At 36.2% G+C, this 26,933-nt stretch overlaps 1 protein-coding gene across 1 annotated transcript in view; it reads right to left on the bottom strand.

Annotated features, from left to right (window-relative positions):
* Window positions 1-9,767: 9,767 nt before the first annotated feature.
* LOC121376383 overlaps window positions 9,768-26,933 on the bottom strand; it is a 51,586-nt gene continuing 34,420 nt past the window's right edge. Inside the window, exons 13-22 of the mRNA XM_041504232.1 lie at window positions 25,175-25,289; window positions 24,686-24,843; window positions 23,655-23,747; window positions 22,567-22,746; window positions 20,264-20,333; window positions 19,463-19,621; window positions 18,441-18,614; window positions 16,582-16,760; window positions 16,022-16,199; window positions 9,768-10,465 (exon numbers count right to left, since the gene is read on the bottom strand). Of these exons, the coding sequence (XP_041360166.1) occupies window positions 10,128-10,465; window positions 16,022-16,199; window positions 16,582-16,760; window positions 18,441-18,614; window positions 19,463-19,621; window positions 20,264-20,333; window positions 22,567-22,746; window positions 23,655-23,747; window positions 24,686-24,843; window positions 25,175-25,289 (1,644 nt within the window). The 3' untranslated portion in view covers window positions 9,768-10,127. The remainder of the gene's footprint in view (window positions 10,466-16,021; window positions 16,200-16,581; window positions 16,761-18,440; window positions 18,615-19,462; window positions 19,622-20,263; window positions 20,334-22,566; window positions 22,747-23,654; window positions 23,748-24,685; window positions 24,844-25,174; window positions 25,290-26,933) is intronic.

The following is a 26,933-nucleotide window of genomic DNA, read 5'->3' as shown; positions in this document are numbered from 1 at the left end:
CACAGACACTGGGCTACGTCTGGGCTACGTCTCGCCCCTCACAGACACTGGGCTACGTCTCGCCCCTCACAGACACTGGGCTACGTCTCGCCCCTCACAGACAATGGGCTACGTCTGGGCTACGTCTCGCCCCTCACAGACACTGGGCTACGTCTCGCCCCTCACAGACACTGGGCTACGTCTCGCCCCTCACAGACACTGGGCTACGTCTCGCCCCTCACAGACAATGGGCTACGTCTCGCCCCTCACAGACACTGGTGATGGGCGATTATCAAAGTGAAGAATAAATGTTTCAAAGGAAAAGGAAATGTTTTATTTAACGACGCACTCAATACATTTTATTTACGGTTATATGGTTTCAGACAGATTTTGAGAGGAAACCCGCTGTCGCCACTACATGGGCTATTCTTTCCGATTAGAAGCAAGGGATCTTTTATTTGCGCTTTCCACAGGCAGGATAGCACAAACCATGGCCTTTGTTGAACCAGTTATGGATCATTGGTCGGTGCAAGTGGTTTACACCTACCCATTAAGCCTTGCAGAGCACTCATTCAGGGTTTGGAGTCGGTATCTGGATTAAAAATCCCATGCCTTGACTGGGATCCGAACCCAGTACCTAACAGCCTGTAGACCAATGGCCTAACCACGACACCACAGAGGCCGGTTAAATGTTTCAAGGATATCTCTTTGATACTGTGGTCCATTATGATGGCCCCGAACGCTAATGAGATCCAATTTGGTCATGGAAAGGGTTGCCATGTTACTTTAGTACAGAGCCCTTAACAAAATACTTGGTTTCGAGTACTATACAGGGACCAAACTTAATTATAAACAGCAATTTTGAAAGGTTTTTGTATAAAATGCTCACATATGGGAATTGTAAACCAGCCTACAGCAATTGTAAACCAGTATCTTTTGCAATAAATGAACACAAAATTTAAAATACAAACATTATCCCTGAATGCAATAAAAACAACCTGCCATCGGTAAAGCCTGTGACCTATGGTAACATATTGCAGCTTTAGCAATTGTCGCTGGTGTTGTTACGGTCAAGCCCAGGAACACGTTCTTGGCAGCATTCACGATTCATTTTCTGTAAATTTGACAATACATATACATTGTATTTTAAACTATGGCCATTGTGAGTCTTGTATTTATGGGATAACTATGTTGTATTTGACCATTTGCAGACATTCATGCTGGTGTTACAGTCGCAAATTGAGTTTTACTGGTGACGCGGAGTGGAGATGGTCAAATAAATATTTGCGACTGTAAAATGGTAGATAGTGAAATAAAACAGTTATCCTCATTCTAATTCAATAAATGCATTTTCTTTTAAAAAATTGTTTAAATAATAATTTTTTGGCATGAAGGCGTTAACAATGCCTAATATAATAATTATAGCGAAAGGAGATTAAAAAATGTTTTCACATGTAATACAACTGCTGCTCCTAGTGTTGATTTTGTATTTTATTTTTTTATTAACTATACCAACCAGTATTATCAATTTCACTCATTCTGAATACTCATCACAATAACTGGTGCTTGATAACGATTCATAATTTGGCATTCCTGTCAGCGTCACACAAATGTTTATAAACAGCATTTACATCATAAAATTTACAGGAGCATGAATTTTGCTTCAAAAAAGTTTCAATGTTAGTATTTTAAAAGTATGTCCAACTGAATGGCGAGAAGTAGCCCATATGTAAATAAGCTCTTGGGGAATCCCCCAAATTTCCAAAAGGTTCATGCTCATTTTACTGTCGCAAATGGATGTGATTAGCCAATCAAATTTCGCGTTATATGCAGAGTGAATTAGAATATGGTAATTATGCTTGTTTTGGCAAGTGGGAGGATAAAAACTACTGCTACCACATACTATACTTTTACAAATTAGCAGTAAGGGTATTTTGTATGCACTTCCCAGCCTGGATGGTATATACTACTCATATATCAGGAGTTGTGGCAAAAATGTACAAGAGTTCCTTCCACCAAAGAGGATTGATCCTATAACCTACTGCAATTCAGACAAGTGTTTATCAATCCACACTTTCAACAGAGCATTTCCTACAGATGTTTTTAGTAAAGAGAACATTTCTTGGCTACAGTCTTAGACATTCCTATTCAGACACTAGATTCCACTGTCCAATAAACAACTTAACTGCAGCATTCATTTTACTTTTATTGCCAATGCAATGTCACAGCAGATATACATGTACTTTTCCTAAGACTAAATGCTACCTTTTTGATTTATGATAATGTTCCACAATTTGGTTTCAATGTAAACCACAATATATATATATATATATATATATAAAATACATGCACATGTATAAACACACAACTGATACAAAAATAAGAAAGCAGAAATTTGTTTCTTGCAACAACAAATCTCCCTTGCTAAAACAACGGTCAATACTGATATTTTACTCCTGATAACCAAATCAATAATTAAATAAACAATAACTGCTTTGTGTAATACCTGTTATTTATTAACAGTTGTATGCCTTTTCAAATCTAAAGTGCTATGCCCCTTCCCCCACCCCACCTCATGATCTGCAGACATCTAAACAGTCTTTACTAATGTGTTTTTCAAATCTAAAGTGCTATGCCCCTTCCCCCATCCCACAATCTGCACACATCTAAACAGTCTTTACTAATGTGTTTTTCAAATCTAAAGTGCTATGCCCCTTCCCCCATCCCACCCCACGATCTGCAGACATCTAAACAGTCTTTACTAATGTGTTTTTCAAATCTAAAGTGCTATGCCCCTTCCCCCACCTCACGATCTGCAGACATCTAAACAGTCTTTACTAATGTGTTTTTCAAATCTAAAGTGCTATGCCCCTTCCCCCACCTCACGATCTGCAGACATCTAAACAGTCTTTACTATTGTGTTTTTCACTTCCAGAATGAGACATGGTTATATAACCTATAAAAAACAGCAAACAACTGAACCCAACACCGATCCTGGTAAACTCCATGTGTCACGTTGTAAATACAAGTGGTCATTATTAATGGCTACCGGTACATTGTCCCCTCCCATTGAGAGCAGATCTAGAAGAGCTGGAACTAAATTTATAAAGTAGCAGTTTATGTACAACATTATACAATGTATATAAGATTAATTGTTGCCATGTACTGACCATGTTTAATAACACAGTTGTATGTTACACAAGAATACCCAGCTTTAAAGCCTGATACAGAGGAGTAAAGATCACTCTATTTGAGAAACTATTATGGAGTCAGTTTTTCTGCAATTTGTTTTTAAGTGATAAATGGGTGTGCAGTTTCCTGCATTATGGTAATTTATCTTCTTCAGTACTTGGGACTTTCTAAATGTTAGGTTACATACCAGCAGTATTTGTTTCTTACTGGTTTTGATTTATGGACAATGCAGATTGCATAGTTGTTATTTGAGCCTAATTTAGAAATAAAACACTGAGAAATGGTTTCACCATTTAAGACATGTTTGAAAAGTGTTTTCTTAGTAATGCTTGTTATTTTGATACATGTCATCATTCAACCTCAACTCTGACTGGCCTCAGTGGCGTTGTGGTAGGCCATCGGTATACAGGCTGGTAGGTACTGGGTTCGGATCCCAGTCGAGGCATGGGATTTTTAATCCAGATACCGACTCCAAACCCTGAGTGAGTGCTCCGCAAGGCTCAGTGGGTAGGTATAAACCACTTGCACCGACCAGTGATCCATAACTGGTTCAACAAAGGCCATGGTTTGTGCTATCCTGCCTGTGGGAAGCGCAAATAAAAGATCCCTTGCTGTTAATCAGAAGAGTAGCCCATGTAGTGGCGACAGCGGGTTTCCTCTCAAAATCTGTGTGGTCCTTAACCATATGTCTGACGCCATATAACCGTAAATAAAATGCGTTGAGTGCATCGTTAAATAAAACATTTCTTTCTTTCTTTCTTTCTACCTCGACTCAGTCTTTAAGAATATATGGTATTTGACTTTTTCATCCCTGTTCTTTATATCGACTGTATTCAGCTACGTTAACCCCCAGTTGACTTCATAACTGCTTTTGGAGCATGCATCTTCATGCAACTACCTGGTATATTTTCTTGTTTAGCAGCTTCAATCTTAAAACAAAAATTAAAAACTAAATTTATGGTGATCATCTATTAAATACCCTGATAGTGTCAAAAATATACAGATCTAAACAAAGCAAAATACAGTTCAAGCAAAAAAAAAGCAGTTAAAATATGCTACATAGTAACACATTAATTACATTTATTAAATTATGACAAATACTGTCCAACAATTCCCATGTTTATAAAACAACACTTTTACATTTTACCAGTACTTTAACATTTGTCTACAATAACAGCAGACTTAAGTTGCAAAATACAGACAAAAAAACAAACAATTGTTTTATGCAACAATAAATTTCTTACCCTATAAAATATTGTAAACACTTAAAAACACAATACTTCTTTTAGAAATAAATGTCTAAAATACTGTAAACACTTCAAAACACAATACTTCTTTTAGAAATAAATGTCTAAAATACTGTAAACACTTCAAAACACAATACTTCTTTTAGAAATAAATGTCTAAAATAATATCATAACAAATCTGGAATGTTAGCTTTAATTATTTAAATTTGTTTTAATACTTTTGTACACATATCACTGTTTGCGAAAAAGTGTACAGATGCGTGAGGGTGATTCACAGAAAACATGAAATAAAAAAAATTTAAATAAAAATTCCCCCCAGACAGTTAGAATATTAATTATTATTAATATTTAATTTTTTGGAATAGCCCATTCAAAAATAGGTGTTTAAATTTAAATGGCGGTTGTTATTATTTTTAAAATTTTTGGTTTATTTTATTAAATTATATGTTTGGAACTACACTAAATAAAAAAAAATTGTTATTAAAGATTAAAATTGTCCCCCTGTTTATTTATTTTTAGAGTAATTATCAAAATTGTCCCTTTAAATTTCTCGCCCGGAGCAGACCCCTGGCTATCCAGAGCTCGGCCCCAGGGCAGACATGCTTGAAGCTCTAGTGGCATATAAGCATGTAAATAATTTACCCAAACCCGAATCAAATAAAATAATGGTGTGGAATTTCAATTTGCATGTTTGGACACCTATTTGTTGAACATGTAAGCAAACTGTGTTTTTGTTGGTTGCTGTGTGTTTATCACATTTATGTTGAAATAATAGTTTGACTATATTTTAATTGTCAAAACTATCATAACCCTCTTTACACTCTTCCTCTTCTTACAACTCTGATCACATATGTGTTCAAGATTCCAGTTGTCATACCTAACGTTAAGCTGAAATAGGATGACACCACTGACTAACAAAAAATAAAATGCCAAAATAACATTTTCTCTCATCTGTGCTGTTTTTTTGCAGACATAGTCACATATTTATTTTTAATAAAAGAAATTTTAACAAATAGCAGAGTATTAAAATTCTTTCCACAAAATATATGAGAAAAAAAAAATGGATCACAATTTTTAAACAAAACATTTTTGGAAATAACATTTACAACAACCACAGACTATAAAGAAACATTTATAAACAGGTTTGTTATTTTGCCATTTTAATGATTTTAAAATAATTTAAAGGCTAAATTATATGTCCTTAAAAAAACACTTTTTAATTGTAAAAAATATAAAAATTCATTGTTAAAATTTTACCCAAATATTTAAACATTGTCTTTTAAGTAATAATTAAAAAGCTATTCTAAAAACTAGATATTTACACACCTCAAAATGGACGGACTACACAAATGAGTAAATAAAACCAATAGTTCTATGGAATTATGTCTCGTCTTTAGTGTCACTCATAATTACATCCATATATTGTGTTCATCCCAATGCACAATTTAAATTAATATGAAAGTTTTTAATTAATTTTATAAAAGACATAATCTGTGAAGTAAAATTTATGATTAATTTAGTTCTTAAAGAAAAAAAATCGTTTTGGTAAAACTAAAATTTAATTTAATAATTTTGAAATTTTTTAACATATGCACTTAGGGCTAGCTTCAACACATGCTAAGTTCACCTACTGCAAACTGTATTTTAATCTGGTAAACAAATTTCATGTAATAATTTATATTTTTTAAAGTTTAAATAGATGATTTGGCAATATTTCCTGCTAACCCAGCACTAAAATAAATATAAACATGGTCAGCTATAAATCAAAGTTTCATGTTTCATCGGTATAGGACTTACAGTTACAGAGAAATGAAGAAAAACACACAAACACACACACACACACACACACACACACACACACACACATTCTAAAACAAATTAAAAATATGGCATAAATGAAAGACCTTCTAAGAAATAAAATAATTATCAAGCTTTATAAACAGGGATGGTTACTTGTATACATGGTTTGATACATTAATCAACGATAGAAAACAGTAATAATGCCCCAATTCCATAACAAAACATTCAGCTATTACTAACAACTGCTGGTAGAAAATCATGAATTTCAAACCAATAACATGTGTACGTGTACCTTCATGATGTTTAATACAACAACTAGCATTACCAGCTGGTTGGAAGCTACCTTATATAATAAGATATTTCACACGTTTTATTAACTAATTACAAATGTGAGCAAATGACCACACATCGATATTTTAAAACACACAAAAGTACAATAACATTTAGGATAGTGGTTACCATCAGTATCTTGTACGTTAAATAAATCAGTGTGACCACAATCTATAATAATCCTGGAACAAACTCGAGGATTGTCATCTCCTAATACAGGTAGTTTGTTTACCGACTGGGTATAGGCTAATACTTTTTATTGCTGCAGGTACTGGTATTTTATTAATAAATTTTCAATTAGCAGATTTGATCAATAAAACATACATCTAAGATTATGTTAATTATAGCAAGTCACATTACATGTACATGCACCAATATTTTGCTCCAGGTAACAAATCTTTCTTTAAAGGAATTATTATTTTATTTTGTTTTATTATTATTGGCTAGTCTGAAGGTATTTCTTCACATCACTTAACCAATCAAATTAAGAATATCAGTTTTTCATTTGAAACCGATAATTGCAACATGTAACACACAAACATACCAAGGGTCTAATTCACTAAACTCTCTTAACTTTGCAAGCATAATGCAATGTTGTCCAAGACAGCTTAAGAGAGCTTTGTGAACCTAGCCCATGCTTAATATTCCTAAAAACATGTATCCACCCCCCTCCCCCGCTCACCAAAAGATCATAATTATATACAGTATATACATATAGTAGCACACCCTGAATCTGTTACACATATCACTGAGATCTCCAAAACTAGGCTACAGATTGTCTATTTATATTAGTACTACGACATCATAAACCCATCATAGGCTAAGACGTCACCCCAACACATGCCAAAGTCTACGACTGTTTTACCAAATCATAGTGCTAAGATAATATAATCCCTGGCTTGTAACCTAAACCAGTTTTTATCACTAGGAATATTATGCTTTTTATATATTATAAATGGAAAAGTAAAGGATACTTGTTGAATGACACCTCAGCACATTTTATACTGTGGTTATTTAGTGTCTAAATGCCAGGGCCCCGTTCCACGAAGCGATCTTAGCCCTAAGATTACCTTTTTTTAACCAATGAATTCAACATTACTTTAGGGTGTATACTACCAATCAAATCCCATAGACGATAATAGTAACATATGTGGCTAAAACTCCTACCTGCAGCATATCAATTGATAATAAATGCCAGAGATATAAATACTACCAACCCTCACCCTAAAAGTGAATCAGAAAAAAATGGGGGTCAAGCTGCTCATTTCTGAGATAACGGGTAGAGTCTATGACTACCCTAGTTCCACACAAAATTCAAGTACTTTTTTTTACAGATATCCCATACATGTTTTAGGCACAAGGCTACTTGACAGTGGTACTAGATGAAATAAAATTGCATACATTTTTTGCCCAGATGAAACTCTTTTTTTTTTTACAACCAACACACTCACATTTATCACCAATCGCAGGACTTGTGGTGTTCACTTCTCTACCAAAAGTTGGGTACACCTCGAACTTTGACCCAGCCAGTTTAGTACTACCTATATAGGTTTTGTTTCAATTAAAAGTTTCAGTAAATCCACAATGAATTCTGCTCACCATTTTGTTTGTAATAGCTCAAACTGAATTTGATGCAAAATCAAAGCTTTGTATCTCAGAACAAGGGCCAGTGACTCCAATGATCTGTATGTTTTAACACAGGCTGCTGTTTAATTCAGATCAATTTAGTTACAGATTGTCAGTTATCTTTTACATTCATTGGGGTTTGAAAAAAACTCATCCACAAACTGTGAATCACACAGTAAGTGTGTGAATTCTTCTTCTTCTGTTCACATCCAATGAATGTAAAAGCAATAAAAGACAATCCTTATAATTAAATTTGATGTTATGTTTACGTTCATCAAGAAATGACAACACTCGGATTGCTAACCAATGGGACAACCTTAAATTGTAATGAGTAGAATTGAAATTTAATTATTTAAGAATTGACCGCAATTACTTTTTGGTTCATGCAAGTATGAACCGAAAAATCTATGTGCACACTGTATGACTCCGCGTAAAGTGTGCACATTGTTTTTCCAGTTCATACTTGCATGAACACAAACATAATTGCGGTCAAATCTTATAATTAAATTTATATGCATACTTTAACAATATATAACTGAATTTATTTTGTTTAGCTTTAAATATGCTTATAGTATTGTTGGAGTAAACTTCATTGATACTTATGTCGTGTAAGAATGCAAACGTTCATTCACTATTATTTTAATCAGGCGATTTTTAGTAAATGACGTCATTTGATAAGCGATGCCATTTCATCTAGTTGCTGTGCATTTTCACGGATCATTTCGTTATATTGGAAGGAATTGTTCTATTCGTGTTTAGTTTATATTTTATAAAAGTGAATGAAGGGAATGTGTCTAACATTTATGCTGTCGGTGGAACCGTTTAATTTTCGCCAACAGCTGTAGAACATCGCTTACAAGTAAGTTACAAGCGTAAAGTTTCCTACATGATTTCTTTGGCCACCAACAGTCTCATGTCATGATTAGCGAAGAGATTTTTTTTTTTTTTTGAAATCAATGTGTAAATCATGTATACTCTGCTATAGCATTTTCCATCAATTTATCGTATACATTTAAAAAAAATTAATTGCTTTTGTAGCTTTCACATGTATTTTCTTCAAAATATCTAAATATGGTTGCCTGAATAATCCAGCTTGTTTCACAAAAGTAGTGCGAGTCAGTGTGTGGGATGGGTAGTAGGCGTGGCTTAATTTTTTTCAGTTCATCGAGATATAAACGAAAAAAAGTAAGCACCTCTGGACCAATCAGATTGCCGTAAAGTGTATAGACACAAAGAAAATTTAATTATATAGTATTTGTGACAAAACTAAGGTGACCACATACGACAGGTGACTGCTTAATTCAGGTCACTTTGTACTACATTATATGATTTGTGAAAATACTAATATGACCTTTTAAAACAGGTGACTGCTTAATTCAGGTCAATTTGTACATTACTAAATGATTTGTAAAAAATACCAACATGACTTTTTAACACAGGTGACTGCTTAATTTAGGTCAATTTGTACTACATTAAATGATTTGTGAAAATACTATTATGACCTTTTAAAAAGGTGACTGCACAATTCAGGTCACATTGTACTATATTAAATGATTTGTGAAAATACTAACATGACATTTTTACACAGGTGACTGCATAATTCAGGTCAATCTGTACATTACTAAATGATTTGTAAAAAATACCAACATGACTTTTTAACACAGGTGACTGCTTAATTTAGGTCAATTTGTACTACATTAAATGATTTGTGAAAATACTATTATGACCTTTTAAAAAGGTGACTGCACAATTCAGGTCACATTGTACTATATTAAATGATTTGTGAAAATACTAACATGACATTTTTACACAGGTGACTGCATAATTCAGGTCAATCTGTACAATGTTAGATGATCTCAGATGACTTAAGATATGTGGCTGCTTTACAGAAGTGGCCACTTGAGCAGGGTTGACAGCTGAAATGTTTTTAGTTTTATTTATTTATAATTTGTGTTATAAAATGATGCAGACAGCACACTTGGTGACGTGGACCGGCTCCACGATGTGTACGTGGGCCCCAGGCGTGTTCCTCATCACCGAGTGCAGACTGGGCGTGGTCATGTCCCACTGGGCCGGGGGGGCCAGGTCAAGCTCCGTATCCGAGCCACTCTCCATGCTGTTGTCGACAAACGACCAGCTCACCTCATCCGTCTCTTTCATCAGTTTGGCCACTGTGGTGTCGATACACGGGGTGTAAACCGGGGTCACGTGCAGAGATAGCCTCTGGATGATTTCATTGTACTTGTCTTCCAGATCCGCGTGAATCCCTGTCCCACCATGACCCCCAACACCTGCAATAATCACACACACGTAATTGTTAAATATAAATATACTAATACAAAGAAAAAAGTAAAATCAAATAGTGAATGCAATAGGGCTGTAGACAAGGCGATCCTTTGTCTCCTTATATATTTATTTTATGTGCTGAAATCCTCGCTATCATAGTAAAAAACTCCAATAATATAAAAGGTATCACTATAGATGGTGAAAAATATTTAATATCGCAGTATGCAGACGACACAAGTTTTATTTTAGACGGCTCTCCTGAGTCCCTGCAGGGTGTTCTATCTATCCTAGATTATTATGCACAAATATCTGGCCTAAAAATTAACTACACCAAATCAAAAGCTATTTGGATAGGTAGCAAGAAATTTTCAAATGAAGTTTACCATTACACTCGATGGAAACTAGAATGGGGCAGTACACAGTTTAACCTTCTCGGTAGTAACTTTTCCATTAACCTAGAAGAAATTATTGATTTAACTTATAATCCCAAGATTATCGAAATACAAAAATTAATGAAGCTATGGTCTATCAGAAAACTTACTGTTTTAGGAAGAATTACAGTCCTAAAAACGTTAATACTTCCTAAACTAACATACCTACTGAAAACATTACCAAATCCAAGCAAACGTTTGCTAAAACATATAAATACACTATCTTTCCAATTTATTTGGAATAGCGGCCGTGAACAACTTAAAAGAAACTTAATACCGCAAGACTATAAAAATGGTGACATCAAAATGATAAACATAAATAATTTTATGACCACTTTGAAAAGTTCATGGATCCGACAGATATTTTTAAATAACCCAAAATGGACCATTTTGTTCGAAGCTTCTACAAATATATCAACACATGATTTAATTATATATGGCGACCATTTTCTATACTGTAAAAAAAGTTCAATAAAAAATACATTTTGGAGAGACACATTGGTTAGTTGGTTAAGGATACAAGAAAAACAAATTCCAGTAAACGTAGATGATATTCTCCAGATCAATATTTGGTTCAACAGTAAAAAATGTATAGATAAAAAGCCATTTATACTAAAACGATATATCTCAAAAGGTATTATCTTTATTAACTATTTGCTGAAAGAACAAGGAGACTTTCTAACATATGAACAGTTCATAGAGAAATACGACATAATTACCAATTTTCTGGAATATGCTTCATTGGTCAGTGCTATAAAATCAATCATTTACAACCTAGATAATTTAAATGATGACGTTTTTATAGCATTACAAAATCCTGTTCTTCCATATAACTTAAAGGTTTTGTTCAAAGATCAGAAAGGTTGCAAACATATATATGATTTACTGAACACTCAAACCACCATTCCAAAATCACAAATAAAATATTCTAAAGAAGGATATATCTATGATATTTATGATTGGGAAAAATATTACATTCTACCCTTTAGATCTGTCAAAAGCACAACATTATCTTGGTTTCAGTATAAAATCATACACCGAATTCTTACAACTAACAAATTTCTAAATATGATTAATTATATTGATTCCAATGCCTGTAGTTTTTGCAACAAATCACCTGAAACCATACAACACCTTCTATTTGAATGTAGTTTAGTACATTCTCTGTGGGAAGCAATAGAAGAATGGATAAGAAATGAAACTGGAATTAATATCACTCTAAGCAGAGACATAGTTATGTTAGGCATGATCAACAACGAAAAAGGTGATTTTGTAAACTGGCTGACTATCAACATAAAATATTATATTTACAGTATGAAAATACAAAAAAGAAATTTACATGTCAATGCCGCGAAAAATATTCTACAAAATAATTTTGAAATAGAAAAAAATATTTATTACAAAAATTGCAACTATGAAGCATTTCATAAGCAATGGACACCCTATAAAACACTCTTTGAAAGAATGTTTTAATTAAAAATAATGCTTTGAAAATTCACTTGGAAATAGAGTACTAATTAAAATGTCATTCTCTAATACTCTCTCAATATCCCCACAACTTCTTTATACTTATCTACTACTGTTGCACCCTCCCTCCCTCCCTCTCTCTCTCTTTCTCTCTCCCTTTCTATCTTATAAATACCACAGAAAGCATTAACATATTTAAATAGCATATTTTGTTTAGATACTATTGTTTAAATATGTACTTTGTAAGACAGCTCCCCAACCTGTTTACTTTCTATGTTCTGAGGGCAATAAATCTTTAAAAAAAAAAAAAAAAAAAAAAAAAAAAAATAGTGAATGCAAGCAAACACACTCATCAATAGGTCAGTGGTTGAGATTCAGAAAAGAACATTATTCAGTGACGGATTCTATGACTCATTGATCCTAGGACAAGTGCTCTACCAAGTTACATCCACCCTCTTCAGGTAGGAAGTCAAAAAATACAAAATCGAGTTAACCAAGTTACCGACATTCAATCCCAGAATACTGACATTCAATACAACTTTATAAATATATTACAAGTGCATTAAAGTTGGTCTAATGTACCATGTGTCCCCTTAAATGGGTTACGCAAAACATGCAAACAAAATTAAAACCTAAACCTAAATTACTACAAATAGAAATAGTCATATCCTAAATATACTATATTTTTTTTTTTTTATTCATTCACAGATACCCTGTTTACAATTAACTGCCCCAATCCAGGGAAAAAGGGACAGGAGGTCTACAAGACCCAGGAATGATACTTTAAGAAACTAATAACTATTTTGAATAACCTGAAACTTGACATTTGTATAATAGTATATGCATGTAGTATAGAATAAACAGTAATGCATCTGTGAATTTTTTTTTAATTTTTTTTTTAAACACACTTTCATACACTACATTCACACCGATATATTATTCTTGATAGCCTTTGGTGTATAGACAAGCTTGGCCCGAATTTAACAAATAATATTGTAATGTTTTAATATTGTAACAGTGGCTTGTACATTGCCCATTCTCTGTTAAAACTTTCATACTCACAGTTACTAAATGCTATATTTTGTTCTATTTGATATCTAGTGTTCAATTCATGTTTAAAATGAATAAGATTTGGTTTCATATTTTGTATCTTACATTTATATATACAAAATTTAGCAAGTAATAAAATGAGATCAAACACTTTGTCTGTTTTTATTTTTGTTTTCAATCCCATTAGAACCAGTTCCACACTAAGATTCATATTATAAAGTTGAGTACAAGAAGTGTTTAACCAGTGCATGAGATCTTTCCAGAAAGGCTGAGTAATCTCACAGGTATAGAACAAGTGTACTAAGGTTTCTCTTTCCTTAGAACTAAAAGTGCATTTATCGGTTTGGACCACTTTCATTCTTACAAGAAATGTATTAGTAGTTAATATCCGCAACAGAATTCGATACTGAAACCATCTGATTTTTGTATCTTTTGTAGTTTTAAAGACGTTCATACTTTTCTTTAGGCCACTCTAAGCTGTGATCAAAACACATTCCATTTTGTTTTAGCCTTATTTTTGTCATTGGAAGACATTAAGGTATAATATATATGTTTCGTACCACGAGATTTGGGAGTTAGTAAGGTTATCCATACTGTCTGATCATTTGATATATTTGTTTCTTCTTTATCTATAGCCAACAATTTGAGTTATTTATTTACTGCTCTTATGATACCATAAAATGTAACAAAATCAGTCCGTATTTGATATAATTCAATAAACTCATCATGAGACAAGAAAGTTCCATTACAATTACATAGGTCGCAAATTTGAGTTACACCTTTAATATGCCAGTCAGAACAGAAGAAATATTTCTTATTAATTTTTATATTGTTGTTATAGAAAATGGGTTTCAGTTAAAAATTCTTTAAAAGAAGTTATACTGATTTTATTTTGAAGGGCTGCTAAGGCCTGTAAGCAATTTTTCCAAAATTGATTAGACATACTATTTGAGATTTTGTTACAAAAACAACTACCAAATATTGTAGTGTTTTCCATTTGTGGAAAATCTGTTGAAAGTATATTTTTCCATTTAGTATCTTTCATTAAAAAGTTTTTAATCCATGTAAGTTTTAAGGAGTCAATAAATTTATAAATATTGACCATCCCAAGACCCCCTTCCTTAATCGATGTGCAAATAAGTGCTCGATTCACTCTGTCTCTTTTATTATTCCATAGAAATTTGAAGAGAGTATTATTGAGTTGGATGAGGAAATCACCTGGGGGATTTGGTAAAGTCAGAAACAAGTAGTTCAGTTTAGAAATAAGCAAAGATTTAATAATGGCTATTTTTCCCAGTGGAGTTATAATTCAATTCATCCATTTATTAATGATTTGTTTTATCTCATATAATCTATTCTTAAAATTCAAATTGACCATTTCTTGAAGTTTCAAACTAAAAGTTATTCCCAATATCTTAAAGTACGTAGGATTCCATTCAATTTTGATATTGGTTAAATATCTTGTAGTGCTATTCCATTTGGACCCAATCCATATAACCTGAGACTTTTCATAATTTATTTTAAGACCCGATAAGGTAGCAAACTGATTAAGAGTGTCAATAGTACTCATATATGACCTTTCACTACCATCCAAAATAAACTCTGTATCATCAGCATACTGACATATAACATGATCTTCATTTTCAATATTTATACCAGATATATCTTTATTGGTTCTAATCAACCAGGCGAGAATTTCCGCACAGAGCAAGAACAGATAAGGTGAGAGATGATCACCCTGTCTAACACCCCTTTTTATAGGAAACCAAGGAGATGTATTGCCATTATTTACTAAACATGATGTAATATTATTATAAAAAGTATGTACCCAATGCCTAATCTGTTCTCCAAAACCAAAAAACCCTAAAGTTTTATCAATAAAAGACCATTCTACGGAATCAAATGCCTTTTCAAAATAAATATACTATACTTAATGATTAGAGAAAATAACATTGTAAAAATTCAACACGGATATCAATTCCTAGTTTTCAGACAACAATTCTTACAATCACAAACACTAACGGATTATTTATTAAACATTTTGGCACATAAAGACTACTCCTACCAAAAAAGCAGCAAGGGATCTCTTGATGCAATTTCCCATACAAATGATACACCAAGGCCTGTGATGCACCCACTGATGAGCGCTGGTTGAAATAGATGTAGATGGAAATAAACTACTCCATTTACCATTGAGGGTAATTGATCCTGCAACTTATCACACCTCAATCAAACACTCTACCACTGAGCTACATCCCTACCCGATATGCACCTGATGTTAAACTTAAATCAACTGACTATTTCTACACTGCTTTCACTACATCTCTACCCGATATGCACCTGATGTTAAACATAAATCAACTATTTCTACACTGCTTTGACTACATCCCTACCCGATATGCACCTGATGTTAAACTTAAATCAACTGACTATTTCTACACTGCTTTGACTACATCCCTACCCGATATGCACCTGATGTTAAACTTAAATCGACTGACTATTTCTACACTGCTTTGACTACATCCCTACCCGATATGCACCTGATGTTAAACTTAAATCAACTGACTATTTCTACACTGCTTTCACTACATCCCTATCACTAATTATAGCAACCTTTCATATTGATGTAAGCAAGCTGCGAGAATATGACTGCCATGCCCCCTAGTGGAGGCCACATGACGTTCTCAAACATGACAGGGATGACCGGTTTCTGCAGGATGTCTGCCAGACTGAGTTCTCTGTTACAGTGGTGGGACACCACGTACTTCGGAGACAGACAGGCAATCACGGCCTGCAAACACAACAAGCATGCCTTAGAAATATAAACTGAATGTCTTATTATCAACACATATTGGAAATATAGTGAAACCCCTCAAAACCAGACTCTATAAACCAGAATTCCCTCAAAACTAGAAATTTTTCATGGTCCATATATCAGTACAGAACAGAATCTCTCTGAACTGGATCTCAATAAAACCAGACTTTTTATTTTGTTCCTTGGTTGTCTGATTTAGAGGGGTTTCATTAACTATTAATACTGAAAAATATATATAATAGATTTTCTTAGAAGCTTTGTGTCCATGTTATGCAGTCAAACTTTATGCCTACATACCACTATGTTTTACAGCTCCTTAACCCCTAACAAGTTTTCTCCATTAGACAAATTAACCTACTTTGCTCTTGCGAATGCCCTCGTCTATCTTCACATTGAGCTGGTCGCCGGCCCCCATCTGACCGATGTCCATCCAGCAGGAGAATCCTGCCCGCTCCAGGTGGTCTCTCAGTGACTGGACGTTGTCCTGGATGTCCCACTGGTAGCTGATGAACACCTGGGCAGGCGCGATCCCAGTCTCTGAAACAAACACACCACACAATGTCATCTACCTGGCTTCAGTCTCTGAAACCAACACACCACACAATGTCATCTACATGGCTTCAGTCTTTGAAACCAACACACCACACAATGTCATCTACATGGCTTCAGTCTCTGAAATAAACACACCACACAATGTCATCTACGTGGCTTCAGTCTCTGAAACAAACACACCACACAATGTCATCTACATGGCTTCAGTCTTTGAAACCAACACACCACACAATGTCATCTACATGGCTTCAGTCTCTGAAACAAACACACCACACAATGTCATCTACAGACTTCAGTCTCTGAAACAAACACACCACACAATGTCATCTACGTGGCTTCAGTCTCTGAAACAAACACACCACACAATGTCATCTACGTGGCTACAGTCTCTGAAACAAACACACCACACAATGTCATCTACATGGCTTCAGTCTCTGAAACAAACACACCACACAATGTCATCTACGTGGCTTCAGTCTCTGAAATAAACACACCACACAATGTCATCTACGTGGCTTCAGTCTCTGAAATAAACACACCACACAATGTCATCTACGTGGCTCCTGTCTCTGAAACAAACACACCACACAATGTCATCTACGTTGCTTCAGTCTCTGAAACAAACACACCACACAATGTCATCTACGTGGCTTCAGTCTCTGAAACAAACACACCACACAATGTCATCTACGTGGCTACAGTCTCTGAAAGAAACACACCACACAATGTCATCTACGTGGCTACAGTCTCTGAAAGAAACACACCACACAATGTCATCTACGTGGCTTCAGTCTCTGAAATAAACACACCACACAATGTCATCTACGTGGCTTCAGTCTCTGAAACAAACACACCACACAATGTCATCTACGTGGCTTCAGTCTCTGAAATAAACACACCACACAATGTCATCTACGTGGCTTCAGTCTCTGAAATAAACACACCACACAATGTCATCTACGTGGCTTCAGTCTCTGAAATAAACACACCACACAATGTCATCTACGTGGCTTCAGTCTCTGAAATAAACACACCACACAATGTCATCTACGTGGCTTCAGTCTCTGAAATAAACACACCACACAATTCCATCTACATGGCTTGAGTCTCTGAAATAAACACACCACACAATGTCATCTACGTGGCTTCAGTCTCTGAAATAAACACAGCACACAATGTCATCTACATGGCTTGAGATGTACAATTCTGAATATAGACTTCAGATGTAGTTCTAAACACAGGCTTGAGATGTACAATTCTGAATACAGGCTTGAGATGTACAATTCTGAATACAGGCTTGAGATGTACAATTGTGAATACAGGCTTGAGATGTACAGTTCTGAATACAGGCTTGAGATGTACAGTTCTGAATACAGGCTTGAGATGTACAGTTCTAAATACAGGCTTGAGATGTACAATTGTGAATACAGGCTTGAGATGTACAATTGTGAATACAGGCTTCAGATGTACAATTGTGAATACAGACTTCAGATGTACAATTCTGAATACAGGCTTAAGATCTACAATTGTGAATACAGGCTTCAGATCTCCAATTCTGAATACAGACTTGAGATCTCCAATTCTGAATACAGGCTTGAGATGTACAGTTCTAAATACAGGCTTGAGATGTACAGTTCTAAATATATGGTGTTTCTCAAAACCTACCTTTTGCTCTCTGGATAACGTCGACAATATCGTCACGACTAAGCTGCTCTAGATAGACACATAACAGGTCGACAGAGAGATTCGTGTTGCCACTGCTCAGGATCCAGTCAGTAAGCAGAGCTAGGGACGGGTTTAAATCTTCGTTGATCCTGTCTATTTGCGTCTGCTTGTAACCTGATAAGACAAATATAAAAATATTCCACAAATATTCCACTTAATAAATGGCCCAATGAAATCTTAACTGAACAATATATACATTTAATTTGTCCCAAAAACTACTTTATTCAAGAGGCGGCACGTAGTCCAGTGGAAAAGCACTTGTGTGATGTGCGATCTGCTTCGGCTATTTCTCATCCTAGCCAGTGCACCACTACTAATATATAAAAGGCTGTGGTATGTGCTATCTTGTTTGTGGGATGGTGCATATAAAAGATTCCTTGTAACTAATGGAAATGTAGCAGGTTTCCTATCTAAGACTATATGTCAAAATAACCATATGTTTGATATCTAACAGCCGATGATTAATAAATGTATGTGGTGTCGTTAAATAAAACACACTTTTAACTTTAACTTTATTGTTAGTGTATCTCTGTTTTCATTGATATTTTAGAATATTATGGAACTAATTACTGGCTATATAGGTATAAATATTGTAATCAATTTGTTTAATTTTAGCTATATTATTTTAAGGTACATTAAAGCATCACCTGGTTCATAATGTCACTCATCCATGGCAAAGATAATTTACATTTTAAAGTGTTTGAAAGTCAACAAATGATATTTTTCAATTCAACTTATTTTTGTGCTTATATCCAATTAAGGTTTAAGCACGCTGTCCTGGGCACACACCTCAGCTATCTGGGCTGTCTGTCCAGGACATTGAGTTAGTTGTTAGTAGTTAGTGAACAAATGATAGGACTTGTCTGTTGTTATTTTCTAATTTTACAATTAATTGGGTTTTTTTTACAGCAATAAACATTATGACTATCAACAAAGCAGGAATGGAGCTTTAAGGAACAGACCCATAAGCTTTGCCAGTGAAGTCCAGTCCTGGTTTTCATCCCCTCCGTTCAGTAGTTTAGCTGCTCCCTTCATCCATATGGGAAGATCGGGAACATTTTTCTCAATGTTCCCACCAGCTTCTTGTAAACACAGTGGAGGAACAATAGGCTGCTGAAAATCTGAACACCAAAACCACGGATCTTTAATTTGTTAAATATTCTATGATTTTTACAAAGAAGAGCTAACACTTTGAGAATGGTCATCATAATTTGACAATCACTGAAAAAAGGGAATATCTTAAATTTCTATTTTCAAGCATAATAGATGGCTGCAAGTACCTCTTACCAATGACAGAAGCTACAACTTATCATTCTCTTATGTGGTAAAACAATATACTGACAGCAAACACTGACGGAAAATGCAAGTGTTTGGCACAGATAAACAAAAATGACCTGTTGTGGTTCAAGAAACAAGAACAAGTATGTGGAGTTGGACAGCAAAACACATTTAAAACAGGAGAAGCTGCTAAGTGCAATGAAATGAGAGATGGGTTTTAAAGGGAGAGAAAGAAATGAGGCAGTGAAATAATAATTTAAAAACCCCCATCAAAATGCACTGATACGAATATGTATTAACTAGCACCTCAACAAGTTGAGAGAAGAAGTAAACACAATTAAATAATGTTAAAATTTAATTAATTTGTATGGTTTATCTTTTAACAGATGGTGGAACTACTCGGTTTTTTACAAGCTAAAGTTGTAACAAGCTACCTAGATAAAAAATATACAAACACTTTTTTACAGGAGAGAAATGTGGTTTACCTAACTTTGGGACAGGAAACCAGTTCTTGATAGTATCAGTCTTAACTCGGCGGTGTTCACAGCACACAACCTGAAGTTCGTATAAAATGGATTTCAGTCATAATAAATCAAGCAATTTCAAACTTTTCAGAATAATGAAATAATATATTAAGATTTTTTTTATGTGAAATATATGCAGCATGATGTAAACTTATATTTTTCTTCCAAATACATACACAGGGTTGCAAACATACTATGCATTTTAATGAGTAAATTAGATTGTCACAAAATAATATAATGTTTATAGCTTACTGGCAATACTGACTGACTTAAGGCAACACAGTTTACCTTTAATGAGTGAAGTGATGCTGACCTTTATAAAGCTCTGGCATGGGAATAACATCAGTTCACGAGTGCAATACAAACAGTATTCCTTGTATTTAGCTGGGTATTCTATTTATTACCCATTGTCATTCAGATATTATTTCATGGGACATTTTCAATAAATATTGAAAGATACAAGCTTGTCAATCTGAAAACAAGGGAATTGCTGTCACCTATCACAGAAGATTATAGGTAGTACTAAACCAAATAACTTCCGGCTGGGTCAAAGTTTGAGGTGCACCCAACTTTTGGTAGAGAAGTGAACACCACAAGTCCTGTGATTGGTTATAAATGTGAGTGTGTTGGTTGTAAAAAATAATAGTTTCATCTGGGTAACAAAAATGTGCAATTTTATTTCATCTAGTACCAATGTGTCAAGTAGCCTTGTGCTTGAAACATGTATGGGTACCTGTAAAAAAAAGTACTCGAATTTTGTGCGAAACTAGGGTAGTCATAGACGGTACCCGTTATCTCAGAAACGAGCAGCTTGACCCCCATTTTTTTCTGATTCACTTTAAGTGTCAGGGGTTATGTCGGTTGATACGTTGCAGGTAGGAGTTTTAGCCACATATGTTACTATTGTCATCTATGGGATTTGATTTGGTAGTATACACCCTATATAACCTCAAACCCAACCTCCGCCCATCACTTAATATAGTTCAACCACATGTTTTGAGCATACAATTAGTATTAACATGCTGGCAAGAGGTCAACCATAGAATTAAAAAAACACTAATACACTGACACCATCAACACACTTGAATGAAAAATAGTTTCAGGTTTTCTCGTATATCATAATATCACAGCACTACCACACTAATAGGATGTCACAAACAACTGATTTTAATCTTGGGAAAGGTAGCAAAATCTTTTCCCCACAACTCCCTGCCCATATAGGTAATGCAGTACAATAAATAAGGTAAATGTGATATATTTGTTAATGTCAAGGAAGTGAATACACGATTCCTCCACACTTTGTGATACTTACCTTACTAGTGATACATCCATCAATGTCTAGGAAGTGAATACACGATTCCTCCACACATCCGCTCTGACTGTGATATTTACCTTACTGGTGATTCATTCGTCAATATCTAGGAAGTGAATACACGATTCCTCCACACATCCGCTCTGACTGATATTTACCTTACTGGTGATACATTTGTCAATGTCTAGGAAGTGAATACACGATTTCTCCATACATCCGCTCTGACTGTGATATTTACCTTACTAGTGATACATTCGTCAATGTCTAGGAAGTGAATACACGAATCCTCCACACATCCGCTCTGACTGTGATATTTACCTTACTGGTGATTCATTCATCAATGTCTAGGAAGTGAATACACGATTCCTCCACACATCCGCTCTGACTGTGATATTTACCTTACTGGTGATACATTTGTCAATGTCTAGGAAGTGAATACACGATTCCTCCACACATCCACTCTGACTGATATTTACCTTACTGGTGATAAATTCATCAATGTCAAGGAAGTGAATACACGAATCCTCCACAAATTCGCTCTGACTGTGATATTTACCTTACTGGTGATTCATTCGTCAATGTCTAGGAAGTGAATACACGATTCCTCCACACATCCGCTCTGACTGTGATATTTACCTTACTGGTGATACATTTGTCAATGTCTAGGAAGTGAATACACGATTCCTCCACACATCCACTCTGACTGTGATATTTACCTTACTGGTGATACATTTGTCAATGTCTAGGAAGTGAATACACGATTTCTCCACACATCCACTCTGACTGATATTTACCTTACTGGTGATACATTCATCAATGTCTAGGAAGTGAATACACGATTCCTCCACACATCCACTCTGACTGATATTTACCTTACTGGTGATAAATTCATCAATGTCAAGGAAGTGAATACACGAATCCTCCACAAATTCGCTCTGACTGTGATATTTACCTTACTGGTGATACATTCATCAATGTCTAGGAAGTGAATACACGATTCCTCCGCACATCCGCTCTGACTGTGCAGTGTACACTCTTTCCAACACGGACAGACCACACATGTCTTGTAAGCTATTCTCTTCATCCACAGAGAGCGCAAGTCAGACAGTGTACACTCCAGAAAATACCTCACCTAAAACAAAATACAACAGTATTGTAAATAGGATACGATAAACTGACAAAGTGATACAATCTTTACAAAAAATTAATATGTTGTGTAGAAAAAGAAGAAGAAAGAAATGTTTTATTTAACAACGCACTCAACACATTTTATTTACGGTTATGTGGCATCAGACATATGGTTAAGGACTACACAGATTTTGAGAGGAAACCCGCTGTCGCCACTACATGGGCTACTCTTTCCGATTAGCAGCAAGGGATCTTTTACTTGCGCTTCCCACAGGCAGGATAGCACAAACCATGGCCTTTGTTGAACCAGTTATGAATCACTGGTCGGTGCAAGTGGTTTACACCTACCCACTGAGCCTTGCAGAGCACTCACTCAGGGTTTGGAGTCGGTATCTGGATTAAAAATCCAATGCCTCGACTGGGATCCGAACCCAGTACCTACCAGCCTATAGACCGATGGCCTAACCACGACGCCACCGAGGCCGGTATGTTGTGTAGAAGGAATTAAACAGAAATACCTACAAGATAAGTATTTTCAGTGATGACAAACAATCAAAGACGAAAAAGCAAATGTTGTGTAGAAAATGAGCATTTCAAAAGAAAACCAAATTTAAACTTATACTGCAGAGATGTGATACCCATTTAAAAAAAAAAAAAAAAAAAAAAAGTTGAAATAATCTTTAAAAAGTTGAAAACTGTACCAATATCAAAAAGGTTCTACATCGTGAAAGTTATTTTACCTACAATAAAGCTGAAATATCACTTCCCTGATACTGTAAATTTATTCTAACAAAGATCTATTAAACTTAATCTTTGTACAGTATATTAATATATAGTATCATATACAATGTATAAATATCATAATGGAGACATATTGAACTCCTCTATAACAAAAGGGCTAAGACTATTTACCCTGGCACAGGCAGCTGGCGTGGGACTTTTTCTTGTTGTAGTATCAGTCACTGTCATTCTGTCATTACCATCACCAACAAACATTATTGTGACCTACAAAACAATACACACACAGTAAAGGCAATAATCCCAGTTATTAAGTGATGTAAACTATTTTCAATTACAGACCTTTTACCATTACATCACACATCACACACAGATTCTTGCTTACATTATTTATATTGGCAAATAAAATGTGTTTGTATAGCTCCAAATGCATTTTTTGCCAAACATAAAGGGTACATATCTAGGAAACTGGGGCAAGTGTTGGTATAGAGTTGCAGTAGCTAGAGGGATTTCCTATTAGCTCAGTTGGTAGAGCACTGATCTCTTATATATAGGATCCGTGGTTCGAATCCCCACAGCTATTCTGGTTAAGTATAATTTCTTAGATTTTCCTTAAGAGACACATTGAGATAGCAATGTTAATTTATGTTGTCAATGAGCTAGTTTGCTAAAACATCTACCACTCAGTCAGCTTTTCAGTCGAGTAAAGAAAAATGATTTAAGAATATTTACTAATTTCTAGATAGCTCATTTAAAACTAAATTGATAAAAGAAAGAAAGAAATGTGTTATTTAACGACGCACTCAACACATTTTATTTACGGTTATATGGCATCAGACATATGGTTAAGGACCACACAGATTTTGAGAGGAAACCCGCTGTCGCCATTACATGGGCTACTCTTCCGATTAGCAGCAAGGGATCTTTTATTTGCACTTCCCACAGGCAGGATAGCACAAACCATGGCCTTTGTTGAACCAGTTATGGATCACTGGTCGATGCAAGTGGTTTACACCTACCCATTGAGCCTTGCGGAGCACTCACTCAGGGTTTGGAGTCGGTATCTGGATTAAAAATGCCATGCCTTGACTGGGATCCGAACCCAGTACCTACCAGCCTGTAGACCGATGGCCTGCCACGACGCCACCGAGGCCGGTAAATTGATAAAAAAACCATATAAAAAGGTTCCATTTAAAAAGAGTTACTTTTATTCTCTGGTAGCACCGTGGAGCAAGTTCCAACACGAAGTCGTGATCCGAATCAAGGTAAAACCGGGCAACCCTGCGGAAAAGGTGAAGGTCACGTCCTCCATTGTCCTGTGACCATCTCACAGTACGCGTTAGAATACGAAAAAACAAGCCATCTGAAAATGTTAAAATCCATATCATCATAAACATTTTAAAATCACATATTAATTCTTTTTTCTTATTATTTAAATGTATTTTAAAATATGTTTCCAATAAAACAGAACTGATTTTCATACTTTTATATGAATAATCAAAATTTGCTATTTTTCTCAAAAGCTATCAGTTCTTCAATTAAATGAGTACTAAACCAATTAATGACCCATAAACTCAAATTATAAAAATGTCAGTAAAACTTTTACTTTAAATATATATATGTATGTATGTATGTACGTACGTACGTACGTACGTATGTATGTATATCAAATCTAAGAGGCAAACGAAAAATACCTGGCAAAAATCCACTGAAGTCCAAATAGAAGACAGCATCATTTTCAAATGGAGAATACAGTCTTCGTTTGTCCTGACACTTTCTTAGACACATCGGCACATAATAGCTCTTAGTCTGCAAAAAGAGTCAATTAGTGCACATGATAATTTGGGTATTTCAATACAAACACAGATGGTTATTATCTACTCTTCTAATAAGACATGCAAACACACATTCAGCTTAACACCCGTTAAAACGTTACTCATGTAATGCTTCAAACCATAAAGTTAAGAAACACCATAATATTGACTTAACACACTGTAGCAGTACTAATTTCACACATATACCTGCTGAAACTAATAAATTAATTCATTACTAACTTAAGTCTTATGACTAACAAATGTTTGTCTACAGGGAACTGTACTAGGAACCAGTCTATTTTACTAGGATACAATATAATAGTGGTGGTGATGGTGATGGTGATGGTGATGGTGGTGGTGGTGAGGGTGGTGGTGGTGCTGCTGCTGGTGGTGGTGAGGGTGGTGGTGGTGCTGCTGCTGGTGGTGGTGAGGGTGGTGGTGCTGCTGCTGCTACTGGTGGTGGTGAGGGTGGTGGTGGTGCTGGTGGTGAGGATGGTGCTGAGGGAAGTGGTGAGGGTGGTGGTGGTGCTGGTGGTGGTGAGGGCGGTGGTGAGGATGGTGGTGAGAGCGGTAGTGAGGGTGGTGCTGAGGGAAGTGGTGAGGGTGGTGGTGAGAGCGGTAGTGAGGGTGGTGCTGAGGGAAGTGGTGAGGATGGTGGTGAGAGCGGTAGTGAGGGTGGTGCTGAGGGAAGTGGTGAGGGTGGTGGTGAGAGCGGTAGTGAGGGTGGTGCTGAGGGAAGTGGTGAGGATGGTGGTGAGAGCGGTAGTGAGGGTGGTGCTGAGGGACGTGGTGAGGGTGGTGGTGAGAGCGGTAGTGAGGGTGGTGCTGAGGGCAGTGGTGAGGGTGGTGGTGAGAGCGGTAGTGAGGGTGGTGCTGAGGGAAGTGGTGAGGATGGTGGTGAGAGCGGTAGTGAGGGTGGTGCTGAGGGAAGTGGTGAGGGTGGTGGTGAGAGCGGTAGTGAGGGTGGTGCTGAGGGAAGTGGTGAGGGTGGTGGTGGTGCTGGTGGTGGTGAGAGCGGTAGTGAGGGTGGTGCTGAGGGAAGTGGTGAGAGCGGTAGTGAGGGTGGTGCTGAGGGCAGTGGTGAGGGTGGTGGTGAGAGCGGTAGTGAGGGTGGTGCTGAGGGAAGTGGTGAGGATGGTGGTGAGAGCGGTAGTGAGGGTGGTGCTGAGGGAAGTGGTGAGGGCGGTGGTGAGAGCGGTAGTGAGGGTGGTGCTGAGGGAAGTGGTGAGGGTGGTGGTGGTGCTGGTGGTGGTGAGGGCGGTGGTGAGGATGGTGGTGAGAGCGGTAGTGAGGGTGGTGCTGAGGGAAGTGGTGAGGGTGGTGGTGAGAGCGGTAGTGAGGGTGGTGCTGAGGGAAGTGGTGAGGGTGGTGGTGAGAGCGGTAGTGAGGGTGGTGCTGAGGGAAGTGGTGAGGGTGGTGGTGGTGCTGGTGGTGGTGAGGGCGGTGGTGAGGATGGTGGTGAGAGCGGTAGTGAGGGTGGTGCTGAGGGCAGTGGTGAGGGTGGTGGTGGTGCTGGTGGTGGTGAGGGCGGTGGTGAGGGTGGTGCTGAGGGCAGTGGTGAGGGTGGTGGTGAGAGCGGTAGTGAGGGTGGTGCTGAGGGCAGTGGTGAGGGTGGTGGTGAGAGCGGTAGTGAGGGTGG

The sequence above is a fragment of the Gigantopelta aegis genome, chromosome 6 (assembly GCF_016097555.1).
Source record: "Gigantopelta aegis isolate Gae_Host chromosome 6, Gae_host_genome, whole genome shotgun sequence".
NCBI lineage: Eukaryota > Metazoa > Mollusca > Gastropoda > Neomphalida > Peltospiridae > Gigantopelta > Gigantopelta aegis.
Note: the sequence above shows the minus strand (reverse complement) of the source record. Positions and strands in the feature narration are given on the sequence as shown.